Raw genomic sequence first — 18,093 nt, 5'->3', positions numbered from 1 at the left:
AACTCTAGAATTCTTATTATCAGATTCAAACTCTAATTGCATTAAAAACCACTAATGACGGTTTCTTAATAATAAAAGAGAAAAATACCACTAATGACAATTTCTTAATAATAAAAAAAAATTCCACATAATTTTAAAATTATGATGTATTGACTGGCAAATATTTATTTATCTCCATTCTAATCAATGGCTATTATTATATATTGTGTCAGATAATATAAATATATTAACAATTTAAAATAATTATTATTTAATCATTAAATTAATCTCATCGAATCTAATTAATAAATATCTAAATTAACTTAATTAATTAAAGAATTAATGAAGCCTAATCAATAAATTTATCTTTTGTATTTATTATGATTATGATATGATAAATTAGACTACAATAAACTCGAGAGCCCTAAATAACATATATCGATAGTCTCAAATGAATTAATAGTAAGCAAGCCGAATTCAATCTGCTCAACTCATTTGCAACCTTAACACAAACACAAAAAGAAAGAGCAAGAGACACTACTTTTCTGTAATCACAAGTTTACAAAACAAAGGGAGATGAGAAAAGATTGGGGGATGATAATGTCATATAATGAAACATTAAGTGCATATGAAACACATGAACTTGGAAAAAAGGGAAAAGGTTCATAGAGAGCCTAGCCTATGAGCAACTAATGCACATTCTTCGCCAACATGCTGCATCAACTCGGATGTATCAATGACCACCCACTAGCAATTCCATATAAAATAGTGTTAAAAAGGGGTGAGTACAAGTCTTCAGCATCTTGTCTGCAATTAAATAGCCATCCCTAATAACAATGTCCTGATAGTTCGCCCGGCATAAGCATAAAAAGCTTTGCATTTCTCATTTGTAGAATTCAAAGTCGGTGTCAGGCTTCTTCACATTGGTCCGGTAACCTTTCTCAAAGTCCTTTGGTAGTATGACATACCTGTTCTTGCGCACTGCGTGCATCCCTGCCTCCTGACAAATAGCTGCAATCTGCAGCCAGCCACATATTACAAACAGTAGTAAGTATATAGTGAATGCCAAACATTTATTAAACAAGCACTACAAATTAATAAACACATTAATGGGCTAGATATTCTGAACCAGTCCCAAGCCATCAGCCATCTCTCCCTCTTATGGCTAATTTGCAACAACAGCAGAAAGCGTCACATAACTGATGTGACCATTTGGTTCTGGTTTAACACAACCTTTTGCTCAAAAAGAAAAAGTTAATGGTGTTTATCCTTATTGCCATTTAACAAAATAAAAAGGCCTTCTTTTGTTTATTTTAAATGTCCAAGGTGACAATGACAATAGCGCTAGTGCTGGTGCTATTGATAGTTGATGAATTGTTCTAGGAGTAACACTGTAACAGTTACTGGAGACCGCTGAAGAGCTGTCAGCAATTATAGAGGCAGGAATAGCCTTCTCAACAAATGCAACCTTCTGAAACAAATATAAAAACTCAGAAATAAAGAGGTGCTAGTATAGAAATAAAAGCAACTAACCTCAGCAGCACTGATTTTATCTGGTCGAGAAACATAATCTTCCAAGTCAACCTCATCACTGAGATTCATCTTAGAAGTACAAACCTGTAAAAAAGGTGAAGGGGAAAAGCCCTTAATACTCAATTAACTTGCAGTGAAACATGGGAAGTCTAGAAAACCAACAAATTATAGAGATACTGAGGCCATAGAAGATGCCACCACCTCAGACAAAGTTCGAATAATGAATCAACTAGCTAAAATTAAGACATCGTCCTGGTACAGAATCACATAGAACTACCTGGAAGACGAGCCTCTTTTGCCGTCTATCCGGCAAAGGAAATTCAATTTTTCGATCTAGCCTTCCAGGACGAAGAAGTGCAGGGTCCAAAGTGTCCGCCCGATTTGTAGCCATAATTACCTTTACGTTCACTGTCTGGTCAAACCCATCCATCTACCGAGGAAAATATGAAGTCAAAGAGCTAATAATCAATAATTTAACACATATGTAATATATCACAAAATTCTAGAGAACATTACCTGATTCAGAAGTTCCATCAAGATACGTTGAACTTCTCTATCAGCTCCAGTTTGTGCATCAAATCTAGCAGTTGCAATAGCATCAACCTCGTCAATGAAAATAATTGCAGGAGCATTTTCCTTTGCCAGTCTAAAAACATCACGAACCATACGAGGGCCCTGACAATGCATAAGATATTATAAGGCAATACAAGAAGAAGATAGCTCTTTTGCCAATCAATAGCATATCTTTCAACAATAACTTTGTTTTTTAATTTTCAAAACCATATCAAAATTAGCTGAGAATTTCATTATGCAGGATAAAAGTTGAAAGGGGTTTGTTTTGGGCTCAAACGTCGGTAGTGGGTGTTGCACCAGAATAATACTTTACCCCTTTTTATTTGTATTTGGTATCAAAGGGTTACTGTTGTTAGTCAGTTATCACTGAAAAACACTAAACGTTGGCCAGTAGGAGGGTGATGGCTGAAAGGGAAACGAAAACTCAAGCCTCAAGCGAGATCTAAAGAAAAATCATTTTATTATCTATTCAATCTCTCATTCTCTCTTTCATAATTGGAAAATTCCTTTACTCTTTCCTTCTCAACGTGAGCTAGATTACTGTCCTTTGAAGTAAATATATGACCAATTATCATAGGCTATAGACTTGGTTGAAGATAAAAATCAATTCAATACAAATAAGAGGATGTTGCATTTGGAAAGTTCACTATACTGCAGCATTGAGTCACTACTTCCAATTTTGTAGTCTAGAAATCAACTTTTGTTACGAGAGGAAATCAACTATTGCTATGCTGTAAAGCAATTGAGCATAGTTATTTAAATCCATATGGAATTATTCAGGATATTTTCAATTAACAAGCATTTTATTTTTCCTTTTTCAAAAAGAAAAAAAGAAAAGCATTATATGAAAAGAACCAATACGATTGTTCTGTAATTCTTAAAACATACCTCACCCAAATACTTCTGAACAAACTCAGAGCCAACAACTCTAATAAAGGCTGCAGTTGTATGATTGGCGACAGCCTTGGCAAGCATAGTTTTTCCAGTGCCAGGGGGACCATAAAGCAAGACGCCACGAGGTGGGTCTATTCCAATTTGTTTGTACAATTCATGGTGAGTCAGTGGCAACTCCACTGCCTCCCGAATTTCTTGCTTTTGAATGTCACATCCTCCAATATCCTGCCAAAACAAAAGGAAGAAAGGGTCAGTAAGGAGTTAGATGGTAAGATCATACCAGTTTCATACCAAATTGCTTACTAATTTAGAAGAAACCATCATAAAGTGTTGGCCTGTAATGTAGTTGCTCCCTTTAGAAAACAATGGATATGCAATAAGATCAGTTATTTTTTAAGATTAAGATTTATCAAGATCCACACATGTCATCAATTCCAGTTCTTATTAGCAAAACTTGATGTCACAATACTCCCCAAGAAACGAAACTATGTTTGACTACTTTCAGAAATAACCCACCTAAAATGGCCTTCACAAATTTATATTCCAACAGCAATTAGCTAGTCACTCACGACCATAAACCCAAATGGATAACTACAATTACTCCGTCCAAAATTATTATTGTGAAACAAATCAAAAATACAATCTTTCAACAAATCCTAATTGCAGAAAACCTAATTGACCACAATCAGCACAAAAGCTATATAAACACGTCTAGCAACAATAGTTTACAATACTAAATTCATTGAAAAAAGTAAAATAAATTGAAACCCTAATTGCAATATTTAGCCCTAATTTGAAATTCGAAAGAAAAACAAAGAATTCAAGAATTCAAGAAAAAAACGTACATTGTAAGTGACGTCAGGTTTCTCAGATTGGCTAAGCAAAGAAATACTGGAATCAGCCTCAGGAGGCAAAACATCAACAAGAGCATTACTATGTCGGTGAAGGGCAACAGAAGCAGATGGCTTCAAAAGCTCTCTATTGATAGTGCTAAGAATCCTCACGTAATAATTAGACCCAGTTGTAGAGCCCACAATCCCATTATTCTGGTCAACCATCTCCATAAACTGACCAATAACCAAAGGCACCGATTGGATCCGCTTCACCTCTTCCTGAGCACGCAGCAGCTCCCGCTTTAGATTCTTTTGCTCATCTTTCACATACTCTTCTTGGATGTCTATGAACTCGAGCTGCCGTTGCAGTGATTTTAGACGGCTGTAGAGGTCGTCTTCATCGGCGTTTGTAAGGTCCGAGAAGGATTGTTGTTGGAGGTCGGATCTTGATGGTGATGATACGGGTTTCGGATCAAGCACCATTGCCGATGATGCCATTCTGGTAAAGAGGAAATTTTTTTAAAGGGTTTCTGTTCAGCTCTTAGAGAAAGAGAGAATTTTGATTTGGGTGATTGGGGAAGAAAGGAACATTCAGATGTCTTTTATTTTTTGAGTTTTATGTTGGCTTTTCGGCTAAGTAAGAATTTTTATCTGACGAAATTACCCCTTATTCCAAATCCTCTGCTCTAGAATATAGGTTTTCCTTTCATTAGAAAAAGATATTATTAATACTTTTTTTTTTTTTATCAAAAAGTTATTATTATTATTATTATTATTATTATTATTAGTAGTAGTAGTAGTTTGAATTATGCAATTTTTCCCCTTAAGGAAAATGTGCATTTTGAGGGCTGATAATATGAGATTAATGTGGATGAATTGAAACAATTCAAAAGATAAATTTATGAATTTACACTATGTAGTTGCCCTTTGCTTATGACTGTAATTTATTTCTTTTGAAAGAATGAAGGTGAATGTAATTAATTGGATCTATAAGAAAGAAATGTGAATATAATTAATTATGTAATTGAATGAAAATTAGAATGTGATCTAATGGAATAAACATCTCATCATTATATTATGTTAATTTATATATAATCATAATTAAAGTATTTTAATTAATTATGGAGCAATAAATATAAAATAAAAGATAAATTAAACTAGACGAGTATCCGCCTTATTGGCGAATTTAAATATTATTAGAATAATATTAAATAATTTTAATAATTTATTTATATAATATTAAAAAATATAATAAATATTAAAATATTAGATAACTATATATTATAAATTATCAGTAATTAAGTTTCATTATAATTAGTATTTTATGGATTACTAAAAATTTCAGTATTTGATAATTTTTGCTTCATTACTATTTTTCTTTAAATAAAATATCTGAAAGAAATTAAAAAAAAAATTAAAAATTTAAACTTGCATTGTTAAAAGTGAAAGAGATAATAATATGAATAAACCAATAAAGGTTAAATCATTTAGAGAAAAAAATTAATATATTAACAAAACACACAAATATCCTTAAAGAATAGAAAAAAGTGTTATATAAGAAAAAAAAAAGACTATATTAAAATATGTGATAAAAATTTTAAACAATATATCAAAATACATAAAAATAATTTTAGAAAATAAAAAAATACTTTTAGAAAAGAGAAAACATCTCTTAAAATGCTCTTTATATATATATATAGACTATTGATTTGAATTTCACTAACCTAGCATAGAAAAAGTAAAAAAATAAAATAAAAATAATAAACTCATGTGATATTATTTGTAAAATGGCTCCATTCCCATATCACTTATAGAGCAATTCCTATAATTATGAAACCCATATGAGATATAAAAGAGTTTTTCCATTCTAGAAAAAAATTTATAATAAATATAAGAATAATGAAGAAATTGAGTTGAAGAAGATTGTGGTAGCTTGTGAATAAAATAAATAGTAAAAAAATTAATAAATAAAATATGAGAATTAAGAATTTTTATTTTTCTTTAGAAATAGAAGAATAAGAGTTTTAAAAAAATAAAACCTATAAGATATATATAAAAGATACTAAGTTTTTCCATGAGTTTTTTTATGTGGCAAAATTTTATGAAGTCATGTCATATTATCTTCCAATAAGAAAATGACATATACATATTCATAAAAATATTAAATTATAAATTAATATGATCTTAAATAATGCTAATAATGAATATTATTATAAAAAGTATAATAATTAGTAAAAGTGCTCCATACCAATAATTAATCTTATTATCTTTCTAATAAAATATATGTATATATATATAATTAATAAAATAACAAAAATAGAAATTTACATTTGGATTGTAAAAATAGTTAAAAGAAATTTGTGATATATTGAAAAATTTATTAGTCCAATATAATAAATAAAGAAATTTAATCTATATATGTGATATTAGAATAATAATAATAAATAAATAAATAAATAGCAAAAGTTCTAACAATCTTATTTATTAAAAATAAATATTATATAAATATAAGAGACTTTAGTGCAATAAAATAGATAAAGAGTAAAACTTGATAAACATATATATATATATATATATATATATATATATATATATATATAAAAGTATCATAAAATAAAATAAAAATTTATTTTTATACTAATATAATTATAAATTGAATTATATAATATATAAATTAAAAATTTTAGATATAAAATAAATAAAAGAATCATGCAATATATGAGGAAAGTGCTAGTAATTTTATATGAAAGAAAAAGAACAATAAAAGAAAAAAAGTTAAAAAATTTAAATGCAAGATCAATGAAAGAAAAAAAAGCTAAAAAGTTTAGGTGAAAGAAAGTCTCTTAAATATTTTATTTTAAGAAAAAAATAAAAAAATCTAACAGAAAAAAAATCTATAAAAAGAATTCATGTAAATCAAGAGAAGTACCTTCAAAAATAGAGAAAAGCCACATAGAAAAGCATAAAATCTTCTTATATATATATATATATATATATAAATATTAAAGTATCTTATCTAATACTATTATTAAACTAGCAATTTTGTTTGAGTATTGTATGGTTAAAATCTTTTAACAGTAATAAAATTAATTTAGAAATTAAAATTATATCAAAATATTATATATTAAATAAATTAATTTATATATTAAATGAAATCTTTATAAATTTATTAAAACTTATTATATTGATTATGAAATTCTAATATCAACATTATATATATTAAAATTATTATTTTCAATAAGTAATTATTCTAAAAAAGTTAAAAATACTTTTAACAAATGATAAAATAAGTTATTAAATAGCTAAATAATATATAACATTATTAAAATTTAATATTATCAAACTGAAAATTAAGTGATAGATAATTTAAGAATTATAAATATTATACTAATAGGATTACAAATAAAATTTAATTAATAATTTCTTTTGACTTAGTAAAGCTTAAAACTTTAAAATTAGTGCAATCATCGATGGCTTAAATTAAAAGGAAAAAAAATTGAACCTGAGGAAAAAGAAGAACCTTCTTATTTCATATAGTTATAATTTTATTTTTTTTATCTTTTAGTTAAAATCGATAATGATATAAGTACTGGATATCAAAAATTAAATAGTATATAAGCGTCAACTATTGAAAATTATGAATAAAAAGTATATATACTCTAATTTTCTAATTTCTTGTTTTTAAATTTATTTATTTATTAATTTATTATATATTTTAAATAAGAGTTTTTAAATTGGTTGTTTTAAATTAATAATTAATGGAAGAGAAAAAAAAAGCTTAAACAATTATAATCTTTAAAGAAATATAATAAAATGATTAGTGGAATTCATTAGTTAAAATAATAAATAATAATAAGAAAGATGCAAAAGTTTTAAAAATAGAGAGACAAGCAACGCCCATTAATTAAATAGTAAACAAAATGGAAAGCTAATAATAATTCACAATTTTTATTTCAGCTTTAATAAATATATGTAATAGATTTGTTAAATTTCGCTTATCACCTTTGATTAATGAAACTAGTCGTTTACTCGTGTGATATTATTTTGATTATAAAATCAAGTTGATAGATACAATTTAATAAAATATTTAATATTAATTAATAATATTTTAAAAAAATAGCAAACTAGCTATTTCTAAATGTGCTTTTTAAATTTTTTAAAATTTTAAAATTTTATTAATGCAATAACATAAAAATATTCTAAAAATACTTATGAAATAGTTATAGTATTATATGAATTAATTAATACTATCAATATAATTGATATTACTATTTTTGAATTAAAAATTTATTATATAATAAAAATTAATTATTATTAGATATATATTAAAAATATAATTTTATTTTTTAAAATTAGAATTATTATCCAACAGGAAAACTACTTTATTAGTTAATATAATACTAAATTATAATTAATATGTTATTTCTTATGATAAAATTACTATCATTATCCTGATTAAAAAATTATTTATTAGTTAAATATAATATTAAAATATAATTAACATTATATTTTTTAGGATTAGAATTATTATTTAGTTAGAAATGTAATTAATTAGTAATAAATTAATAAAAAAATTATAAAATCACAATAGCAGACCAAAAATCATGTAAAAATAAATAAATATATAAAAATCAAAATTATGTATCACATATCAAAAAAATCTAAAATTTAAAATTAATAATCTATATATATATATATATATTATTGGACCTCAATGATAAAATTCGCAAATCGACAGATGTTGCGACAATGAATGTTGGATGATAGTGATAATGGCAATTGCGATTAGGGCAGTAGAAAAATTTTAACAGAATTAATCAAAATGAAAACCATTTAATCCAGTTGAAATAAAAGAAATGTGGCTTTAACTTTTACAGAATCGGATTTGATTTTAAATCTAAGATTTTAATTCCGTTATGATCTAAAAACATGAAAATCATGAAATATAAATTTAATTGAATATTGTAATAAATTCTTTTTTTATTTCGGCACTTAACATTAATATAAAAATATGAGAAAAGATAAAAAAAAAAAAACTCTTATGAAAAGGATGTGGTATTGATTATTTTGATATAATTGATTTGAAAAGTAGTGTTCATAAGCACCGGAGCTTTCTTGTTATACTATTAATTATTTTGATATTATATATAATCGTAAAGCTTGAAACTTTTATGGAAAGTGAATCTTAATACTATGACATATTATGTTCATATCGTATTTACTTTTTACTTCATTTTATTAAAGTTGTTAATATATTAATAACATATTATTCTATAACAAAAATAATACTTGATTTAATAAAACAAATGCAATGTATTTTTATCATACACAGGTATATATAGTTTTAACTTTTTGAGATAAATTTATTAATTTACATACAATGATATATTTTTGAGATAATTACTGTTTATCTTATGTATATTTTCATATTATATAGTTGCACTCTCATATTTAACAATATATTTTTTTATTTTTTTATTTTATAATTTTATAATGTTATACTAAAAAATTTATTTCATTAAAATTTTTGTTAGGAAATCGCTGATTAGGTTTGATTTTATATTTTTATATCATAATTTTTTGTAATATACAAATTGTCCTGTACATTTTATTTAATACACTAAGATTTCTTTGCTTTTTTAAAAATCAATATAATTAAGAAATTAAATTAATAAAAAATATAATTTAATCCTCAAACTTCTTATCAATGTCACAATCTACTATAATAAAATTAATAATAAAAATACTATATATTTTATTTTAAAAATTTAGAGTTAAATTATATGAATTTTTAATATTTTGATTAATATAAATTCTTTTAAAATATTTAAATTTTATTAGAATCTAATTATACTAAAGTTAGAGTAATTAAAGAATATTAATTAATTATTTTTGTACACACTAAAATTAATTTCTATATAAAAATTAGACAAGAAAGTTTACTATAATAAATAAACTATAATGGACAATTTGTATATTACACTAAAGATCAAGGATCAAATAATATAAAAAGCCAAACCTAATTAACAATTGTTTAAGAGACATTATGATGAAAGGAGTTTTTAATATAAAATTACAAAATAGAAAGATAGAAAATATATTTCTTAAATATCAAAAAGTAACTAGTATAATATGAAAAAAATATAGGAAGTAAATAGTAATTACCTCTATACTTTTTTAATCTTAGAAAGAAAATTAGCATGTCAAACTTGATAAATAATATAGACCGACTAAATTGGCTGTTAAAAGCCAAAGCTAAATAGCTTTAAATTGAATAAATTTTATCATTATATAATTTGGATTAGATTTAAATTATTTATAAGCCCATCAAATTAAGTTATAGACCAACTAAACCGAATGATAAACACCCTTAATTGCAGGTGTTGCAATATATTGATAAAAAAATTAAAAAAACTTATGTCCCACTGTTCTTTTAATTTATACAGTGTAAAAAAAAAATTATACTATTATCTTATTTTTATCTCTCATTTATACTACTTTTTATTAACTTAAACTCTTTTGTTTCCCACATGTTTTTCTTTTTGTTTTTCGTTTCTTTTTAGTATATTTATATTTCAAATAAAAAATTTACCTTATTAATCTTTTTTTTAATTTAAAAATTGATTTTTTTTTTCAATTTATTGCTTAAAATTAAGACTAATGATAATATTTAATGGATAATAGCTCTATAAATTAAGTTTTCGTTGTAAAACCTAATAGTGAGATTTTGAAAAAGTTGATAAACCTTCCTTTTTATGTGAATCCTACTCTAACTAGGAATCCTGCTCCAACTAGGAATCCTAGTTCGACTAGGAATCCTACTCCAGCTAGGAATCCTAATCTAACTAGGATTATACATGAGCCACTCAAATATGATGGACCAATGACTAGAGCCCGCATGAAGAAGTTCAAGGATACTTTAGGAGTGTTCATGAAGCAAGAGTTAAAGCTTGGGTTGGAGATCTAAAGTTTAAGTGAGATTGAGCTTAATCAAGACAATGAATCTCAAGAGACTCTTATCAACTTAATTCAATATATGGATGTATGAACAAGTCAAAATAGACCCAAAATAAACAAATCAAGCTATTTGCAGTCCAATACTTAAGAATAAGCCATTTATTACATGTTACTTAAGTCCAAATATCATGTTTATTATACGGGCTAGGGTTGGACGGTTTTTTAAGGCCTATATAAGCTAGTACGAATTTTTATGTAAAGGTTGTTGAATATTGGTTATTTTGGAGTTAATTCTCTTCTTTTGTTCTTTATGAACTTGGTAAATTTATCAAGTGAAGACTTGGTATTTTACAAAATTAGTTTAATCTAAACTTATGTTTATGTTAAACAACATTTAGTTCTTTATAATTAAGGTTTTTAAGTATAAGTTATTTAAGGGTATTGTTGGAAGTTAGAGTTTTTTGCTAGATTAAGTGAACGACCCTTGGTGAAAACATCAACATTGAATACAGGTTTGGGATAAGTTAGCCACATTCGTATCATTTGGTATTAGAGCTTTGGCTCATCAATCAAGTACTTATCTTTTATTTTTTTTATTGATTTAATTTCTTTAATGTCAAAAAGAAAATAAAAAAAAATCTCAATCCATTATTCTTTTTTGTTATTTGTTGTCTTGTCTAGAGTATTTTTATTGTTCAATTCGTTTTTCTTGTTCTTTTTAGAGTCTAATTCATTTCCTTTATATTATTTAAGTGTCAAATTCATTCTTTAACAGATAAAAATAAATATGTCCTTTTTTCTTTATCCTAGTAAATTTTTCATCTTTAAATCTATCTTTGCTTTATTCGTTTCTTTGCAAGTCTTAGTGTCTTGTTTTTGCAAACTTGCCGCACTTTAATACAAATATTATTTCGCCATAAATTGGCAATAGCAAATATAATAAAAAAAGAAAGCAAAACAAAAGAAAAGAAAAAGAAAAGGTCAAAGGAAAGAATTCTGATTTGTGACAAAGTTGAGTTTGTTGAATACAATTCGGCCTAAAACACATCAAGCCATTGCTTAAGTTCAAATTGAAGTCCATTGCCATATATCAATTGTAACACCCGGAATTTTTTTTTTTTATATATTTAATAGTGAGTTTTTATTTAAGTTAATTTTAGCTTTATTTTTATTCAAGTAAACTATTTGAGAAATGATTATATTTTGGTTATTCAAATTTTCCCAAATGCATATTTATATAAATAAAATTATATATTGGAAAATTTTGGAAGAAATTATAAAGGATGTTTTTATAAAAGAATTTTGGGAAAATTGGTATTATAATTGATTAGTAGTATTAAATTTTAAGTTGGAAATTGATTATTTAATTTAATTGTGTGTAGGATTTAATTGGAGGATTATTTTGGAATAAGGATTAAAAGTATAATTTTATTTTTATGGGGTTTTAATGGAAATTTGTGAGTTTGGTATTTTCGTAAATAAATATAGCTCGAATAGGTATTTTATAATTGTGTATTTTCAATAATTCGGATTTGGCCCAAATTAAATAGTTAGGGGCTTAATTGAAAGGCTAAAAAGAAGTTTGGGGGTTAAATTGGAATTCTGCAGGATGAAATTGTAAGTAATTAAGAAAGTTGAGGGACCAAATTGCAATAAGGAAAAGTTCAGGGGTCAAATGTCGATATTGAAGGGAAAGAAATCGGGGAAGAAGAAGGGAGGAAGAGATGTCAGAGAAGAGACGGAGCCGGAGGAAGAGCTGCTCCGGAAAGCCGCGCGTTGTCCACCTGCCTTAGCTATGGGTCGCGCAGTGGGGCCTGACACGCTCAGTGGCGAGGAAGATGGTAAAGCCCGTGGTCCCGTAGAGGCGCTTCGGTGGTGTGATCTGGTCTCCGATCGACTCCTACTTTCGGCTTTATTTTACGGGGCGGCGCGGTGCTGGTGGGCGGAACTAAGATCCGGTGGAGAGAGAGAAATGGTGGCGTAAGGCATTTTGGGCTTTTCCGTGAGCTCAGAGGATGGATGATCGGGGCGTATCCCGACTTTTCCTCTGCCTGGCTTCGCGATGGCACCGGTTTGGTGGCGATCGGGCTTCGTTCTCAATCGACGGTCGAGATCGTCCGTAAATTTCTCCGGATGATCGGGTGTCGGATCGAGAAAATCGAAGCGGGGGATCGTCATCGGTGGCCGTCGTTGTGAGTCCGATGGTGTGTTCGGATCGTCGATCGGACTCGCCGGAGGCGCAGTCGGCGAGAAAGGGCGTCGATAATTATCTTTGGCCCGTTAATTTTAGAAATTCTTGGTTTAATTGTGTCTATTGGGTTATATTGAGTATTTGATGATATTTGTGAGTCATAAATAATTGTCTATCGGTTTGCTTGCCTCGTATTTTGTCTTTGTGGCGGAGTCGGAAATAGTGAAGTTTGGGGACCCGACTCCGTTGTTTATATTGTTGGATATTTGAAGTGTTCTTCCGGCAGTCCTGGACCCGTTTTTACGGGGGGTAATGTTCGTGTTGTAGGGAGGTTCTGAATTTTCGGTAGTTCGAGTCGAGGTTCTTAGGCGATCAACCCTGAACTGGGATCTAATCGTTTCATCGTTTTGATAAATTGTTTTCCGTGACTAGATTGTCCGTTTGTTCCTCGGCTAGGGAGGTCAGCTGACTCATGTGAGTTAAAGTCATTTAATCTTCTTACTGCTAGTCCGATTTTAATATGATTATTAGTATCGCAAAATAAATGATTTCATTTGATTATTAATATTTGAAATAATATAAATACTATTATTAGTATGTTATAATAAGATTATTGAAGATAATATAAGTATTATTATAGTAATGTTATAATAATACAAACGTTATTATTTTTCCTCACGAGTTACATAATGTCTTACTCTTAATTGTTAATTGTTATTTTGATATGGTTGAATGATTTCATTATACAATGATATTTATTATATGTGATGATTTCCGATTTGGGGATGTGGCTTTCAGAGAACATCTTCTTTTCGATGGGTTACATCAGACGCCATCCGGTAATGATCATGGACATGTAATCAGATTTTTATGGGTTTGCCTGGTCGAGCATGGCTCTCGGGCTGATTTATGTAAATTCGTCGGAGGTAAGGTCCCTGGTCGAGCATTGCTCTCGGGGGCAGTCTTATTGGATTAAGAGAGCCGAATGGCTACTAGATTTCTTATTTGGATACTTAAGTGACTGGACCTTGATGGGTAAGGTCACTGGTCGAGCATTGCCTCTCGGTGCCAGTCTTATTGGATTAAGAGAGCCGGAATGGTACGTTAGAATTGGGGTTAGGGTTCTACTTAGCCACATGTCCCGTGAAAGTAAAAATGTCTTTATTTATTTACACTCTCTCCTTTTATCATTTTATTATTATGGTGTATGATTTTATATTATGATTGCAATTATATTCAGAAATTGGTATATTGTTTTGAATAATTAATATATCATGTGAAGGTTGCAATAGTCCTTAGATTATTTGATTTTAACTCACCTCGACCGACCCATGATCATTTTCTGCTTTTTCAATCGATGTTAGTCCTCTCGCGACTCTTATTCAAGAGTAACTGACTCCTTCATCATCGGGTGATGTATTTGATTTGGTATGTAAATTGGTAAATCTTAGATTCTCCGCAGTAGTAATAGTAGATGTATCAGTTGTAAATTTTCTGAGCTTCAGGTCTCGCCTAGTTTTTTCCGCGGGGAAAGAGTATTTATGTAGAATGTAGCTGTTAAGATAAAGTGTGGCTTTAATAATATTAATTTGAGATGAGATTTGTTTAAATCAGTGAGTGTCAGGCTTACTACGGGTTTCGGTGGCCTTAAGCCTACCCATTCCCTAGTGCCGGTCACGGGCCCATGGGTGGGGTCGTGACATCAATTCTGATCCTTTTTAGAATTGTGTTTGAGGGTAGTTTAAACACCTATTCCAATTTTATTGTTTGATTCTTGTCTTTGGTTGTTGCATTTTTTGTATTCTTATAGTCAATGTTGAGTTTAGTTTTTACTTTGTTTGGATTATATTGAGTCTAATTTGATAATTAGTAGCTTAAGTTCCACAAGAACTATAAGAAAAGAATTTGAGAGGTAAAAGGCAAGTGATGAGATCATTAAAGGGAAACATGAGTATGAGTGACATCCTTTGAGTGTAAACACATGAAGGAGTGTTACTTGTGAGGTTTCTTTATTCCTTTTGAGTTATTATTGTAAGTTATCATGGTTGATCTACTGAAGCCAACCATGGCAGAAGTCATGGAGCGTTTAGGAAGACGAGTGCAAGATTTTAGTGATCTAGTGAATAGAGTGGAAAGAAATCAAAATGCCACCAATGACAACATCAACAACATAAACTAACACACACTTAGATAAAGCTCGTAGGGGGAGAAGGTATGATGAAGATGATGAGTCCATTAATGATAATATATAAAGGCATAGAAAGCAAGATACCAACCTTAGGAGTATAAAGATGAAGATTCTTGCTTTTCATGGTAAGAATGACCTTGAAGCCTATCCAACATGAGAAAAGAAGGGATTTTGTGTTCTATTTTCATAATTACTAAAAAAAAAGCAGTCAAACTTGCTACTGTTGAGTTTACAAACTATGCATTAGTATGGTGGGACCAACTAAAGGTTTCAAGGATGCAAAATAAGGAGGAACCTATCTCTACATGGCAGGAGATTAAGAATATCATATGAAAGAGGTTTGTGCCGAATCACTACAGTGGATATTTGCACAACCGACTTTAAAGGCTTACACAAGGTTCACGAAATGTTGAGGATATCTTCAAAAGAGGGAGGTGATATTGATCTGTGCTAAGATTGAGGAAGACCGTGAGTAAATCATGACTCATTTCTTGAGCGGGCTAAATAAGAAAATTGCTAATATTGTGGAATTACATTCATATATGGAGTTAGAAGACATGGACCACATGGCACTCAAAGTGAAAAGGCAATTGAAGGGAAGAACTTCCAAGCATAGTTTGTCTACTACAACATCCAATTAGAAGAAAAATTGGAAAAAAGGAGACAAAAGCACCTTCAAGCCTAAATTTGATAATGATAAAGAGGCAAGGAAGGAGGGAGTGCTGATATGCATTATTTTATACATGTTTATATGCCCAATTACTTCGATTTTTGTGCATAGTTATCTTGTTTTATGCCAGAATTACCTGTGTTTTGGTTCCTTTCATGGTTCAAGTGATCATCGATAGACATTATCAGTAATCGAGGGAAATACGTGCAAATACAAACCATAATCCATCAAAATTGAGCAAGGGCTACCATTTTAAGGTTGAGCACGGCCTGAACTCTAGCCCTGCTGAACCATCAACATTTGACCCTTCAAGGCCACCATGGCCTCCATCACGGCCTGTGGTGGCTCAACACCGGCGAGGGCAAGGCTAGGAAGAAGACCTAATTTTCAGGATTCGGAGGTCTAGCACGGCCTGGACTCTAGGATTGACCACAACCGTGCTGGGACAATTATATAGGCAAAATCAAATTATTTTGCTAAGGTTCGATTTTCTGACTTGATTTTCCATATACATGCACGAGCCACCCTTTTCTAGACTTCGATATTCGACTTTGGGAGACCATTTTCACCCATTGAAAGGACAAATTCCATTGGTTTAAACATCACATTGAAGATCAAGAGTGGATTTGGAGGCATTCAAGAGGCAATTTAGGGTTCATCATTCAGATTTGGGGATTTAAGGCTGTTCATCTGACTTGAAGAAGAAGGGTGTACATGTTTTCAATTTTTTTTCTGTGTTTATTCCTTACTTTGTGTTACTTATTAGCATGAATAGTTAGAATTGTTGAATCCATTGGGGTTTAATGTTTATGAGACTTTGATTATCAGTGCTTGTTTTCTTCTTGCTTTCATTATTAATAAGAAATCGTATTATTCATGAGATGTTGTGAATTGTGATGTTTAGATTGCTTTATGTAATTGAGACGTCCATTTAGTAATTGAAAATTTGAATAGCAAGAACTGGTTAATGATTACTTAGAGATAAGACTAATTGACTAGCCGGATTAAGAATTAACAACTCTTAATAGTAGTGGATTTAATCTTAAGGCTAACCTAAAATCAATCGTTAGGAAGAGATTGTACGTTTAGGTTCTTAGGTTTAGGGATTCGATGTTTTCGAGAGGGAATCAAATTCAATTTAGAATCCGTTCATGGGTAATCACAATTGGTAATCAATATAATCTTTATCTTCATAAAAATCCAACTAGCTTAGGTCCTATTAGGTTTGCTTTTTCCTTTGATTGTTTCACGAAATCCTTTCAGACTGTTTGTCATTTAGTTAATCACTTAGCTTGCATCTAATCATAGAATAATAACTTTATCGATTTTATTAAGGTTAGATATCATAAGGCGCTGCAGTAGTTCTAGGATCACCCTTTTCTGAGAATACGACCTTGATACTTGCCATTAGTGTTAGTTTGCTCGATAGGTTCACTGCCTTAGATTGTAGCTACATAAATAGCCTATCAAGTTTTTAGCACCGTTGCCGGAGAACTTTTATGTGAACTAGAGTGAATTTGTGTTTGTGTTAATCTAGCCATTTTTATTTTCTATCTTTTCATCTTTTTTATTCTTTATTATTTTATTCATTCCTATGTTCTTTGGTTGTTGCCTTTTAATTTCAGGTAGCTTATGACCAGGAGCTCTAATCCTACTCTTATAGACCCTCTTGCTGAACTAGAATGATCCCTCCGTCTTTTGAGGAAGCATATGTAAGAAGAAGAAGAAGAGATGTGGATAGAGATTGAAGCCCATGTGAATAAACCAGCAGGGATGGGAGACAACAACCAGGTTGCGGATGAAAACAAGACAATGTACGAGTTTGCTAGACCTTCTCTTGAAGGGATACAAACGAGTATATTGTGACCACCTGTGGCAGCCAATAACTTCAAAATAAAGCCGAACGTGATACAAATAGTCCAAAATAGTGTACAATCTGGGGGACTGCCGAGCGAGTACCCAAACGCTCACGTCGCCAACTTCTTGGAGATCTGCGACACCTTCAAGATAAATGGAACTATTGATGATGCCATTCGGTTGAGGCTGTTTCCTTTTTCTTTGAGGAACCGAGCGAAAAGATGGTTGCAGTCATTCCCAACCAACACTATTATGACATGGAGATCTTTGGCTGAGAAGTTTTTGTATAAGTACTTTCCTCCTGCTAAAACTGCTAGATTGAGAAATGATATATCTTCTTTTGTGCAGTTCGATGACGAGAGCATGTACTAAAGAAAGGAGGGATCACAGTGATAAAGAATGAGAAGGATGAATTGAT

At 29.6% G+C, this 18,093-nt stretch overlaps 1 protein-coding gene across 1 annotated transcript; it reads right to left on the bottom strand.

Moving 5' to 3' along the window:
* Nucleotides 1–496: 496 nt before the first annotated feature.
* On the bottom strand, nucleotides 497–4,419 carry LOC8289512 (26S proteasome regulatory subunit 6B homolog). Its single transcript, XM_002523618.4, has 6 exons — nucleotides 3,825–4,419; nucleotides 2,974–3,204; nucleotides 2,029–2,187; nucleotides 1,790–1,942; nucleotides 1,513–1,596; nucleotides 497–997 (listed from the first exon to the last, which is right to left on the bottom strand). Exons 1-6 carry the CDS (start codon nucleotides 4,308–4,310, stop codon nucleotides 863–865), a joined length of 1,248 nt encoding a protein of 415 aa, XP_002523664.1. The 5' UTR covers nucleotides 4,311–4,419; the 3' UTR covers nucleotides 497–862.
* Between the last annotated feature and the right edge of the window lie 13,674 nt (nucleotides 4,420–18,093).

This window comes from Ricinus communis, chromosome 10 (genome assembly GCF_019578655.1).
Source record: "Ricinus communis isolate WT05 ecotype wild-type chromosome 10, ASM1957865v1, whole genome shotgun sequence".
NCBI classification, from domain to species: domain Eukaryota; kingdom Viridiplantae; phylum Streptophyta; class Magnoliopsida; order Malpighiales; family Euphorbiaceae; genus Ricinus; species Ricinus communis.
The sequence above is the reverse complement of the archived record's forward strand: the minus strand, read 5'-3'. Positions and strand labels throughout refer to the sequence as shown.

Coding starts and splice junctions, on each gene's coding strand:
- LOC8289512 (XM_002523618.4), bottom strand. CDS start 4,310: ATGGCATCATCGGCAATGGTGCTTGATCCGAAACCCGTATCATCACCA. Junction 3,205..3,824: donor AACCTGACGTCACTTACAAT/GTACGTTTTTTT, acceptor TTGTTTTGGCAG/GATATTGGAGGATGTGACAT. Junction 998..1,512: donor ATAAAATCAGTGCTGCTGAG/GTTAGTTGCTTT, acceptor GGCTGGCTGCAG/ATTGCAGCTATTTGTCAGGA.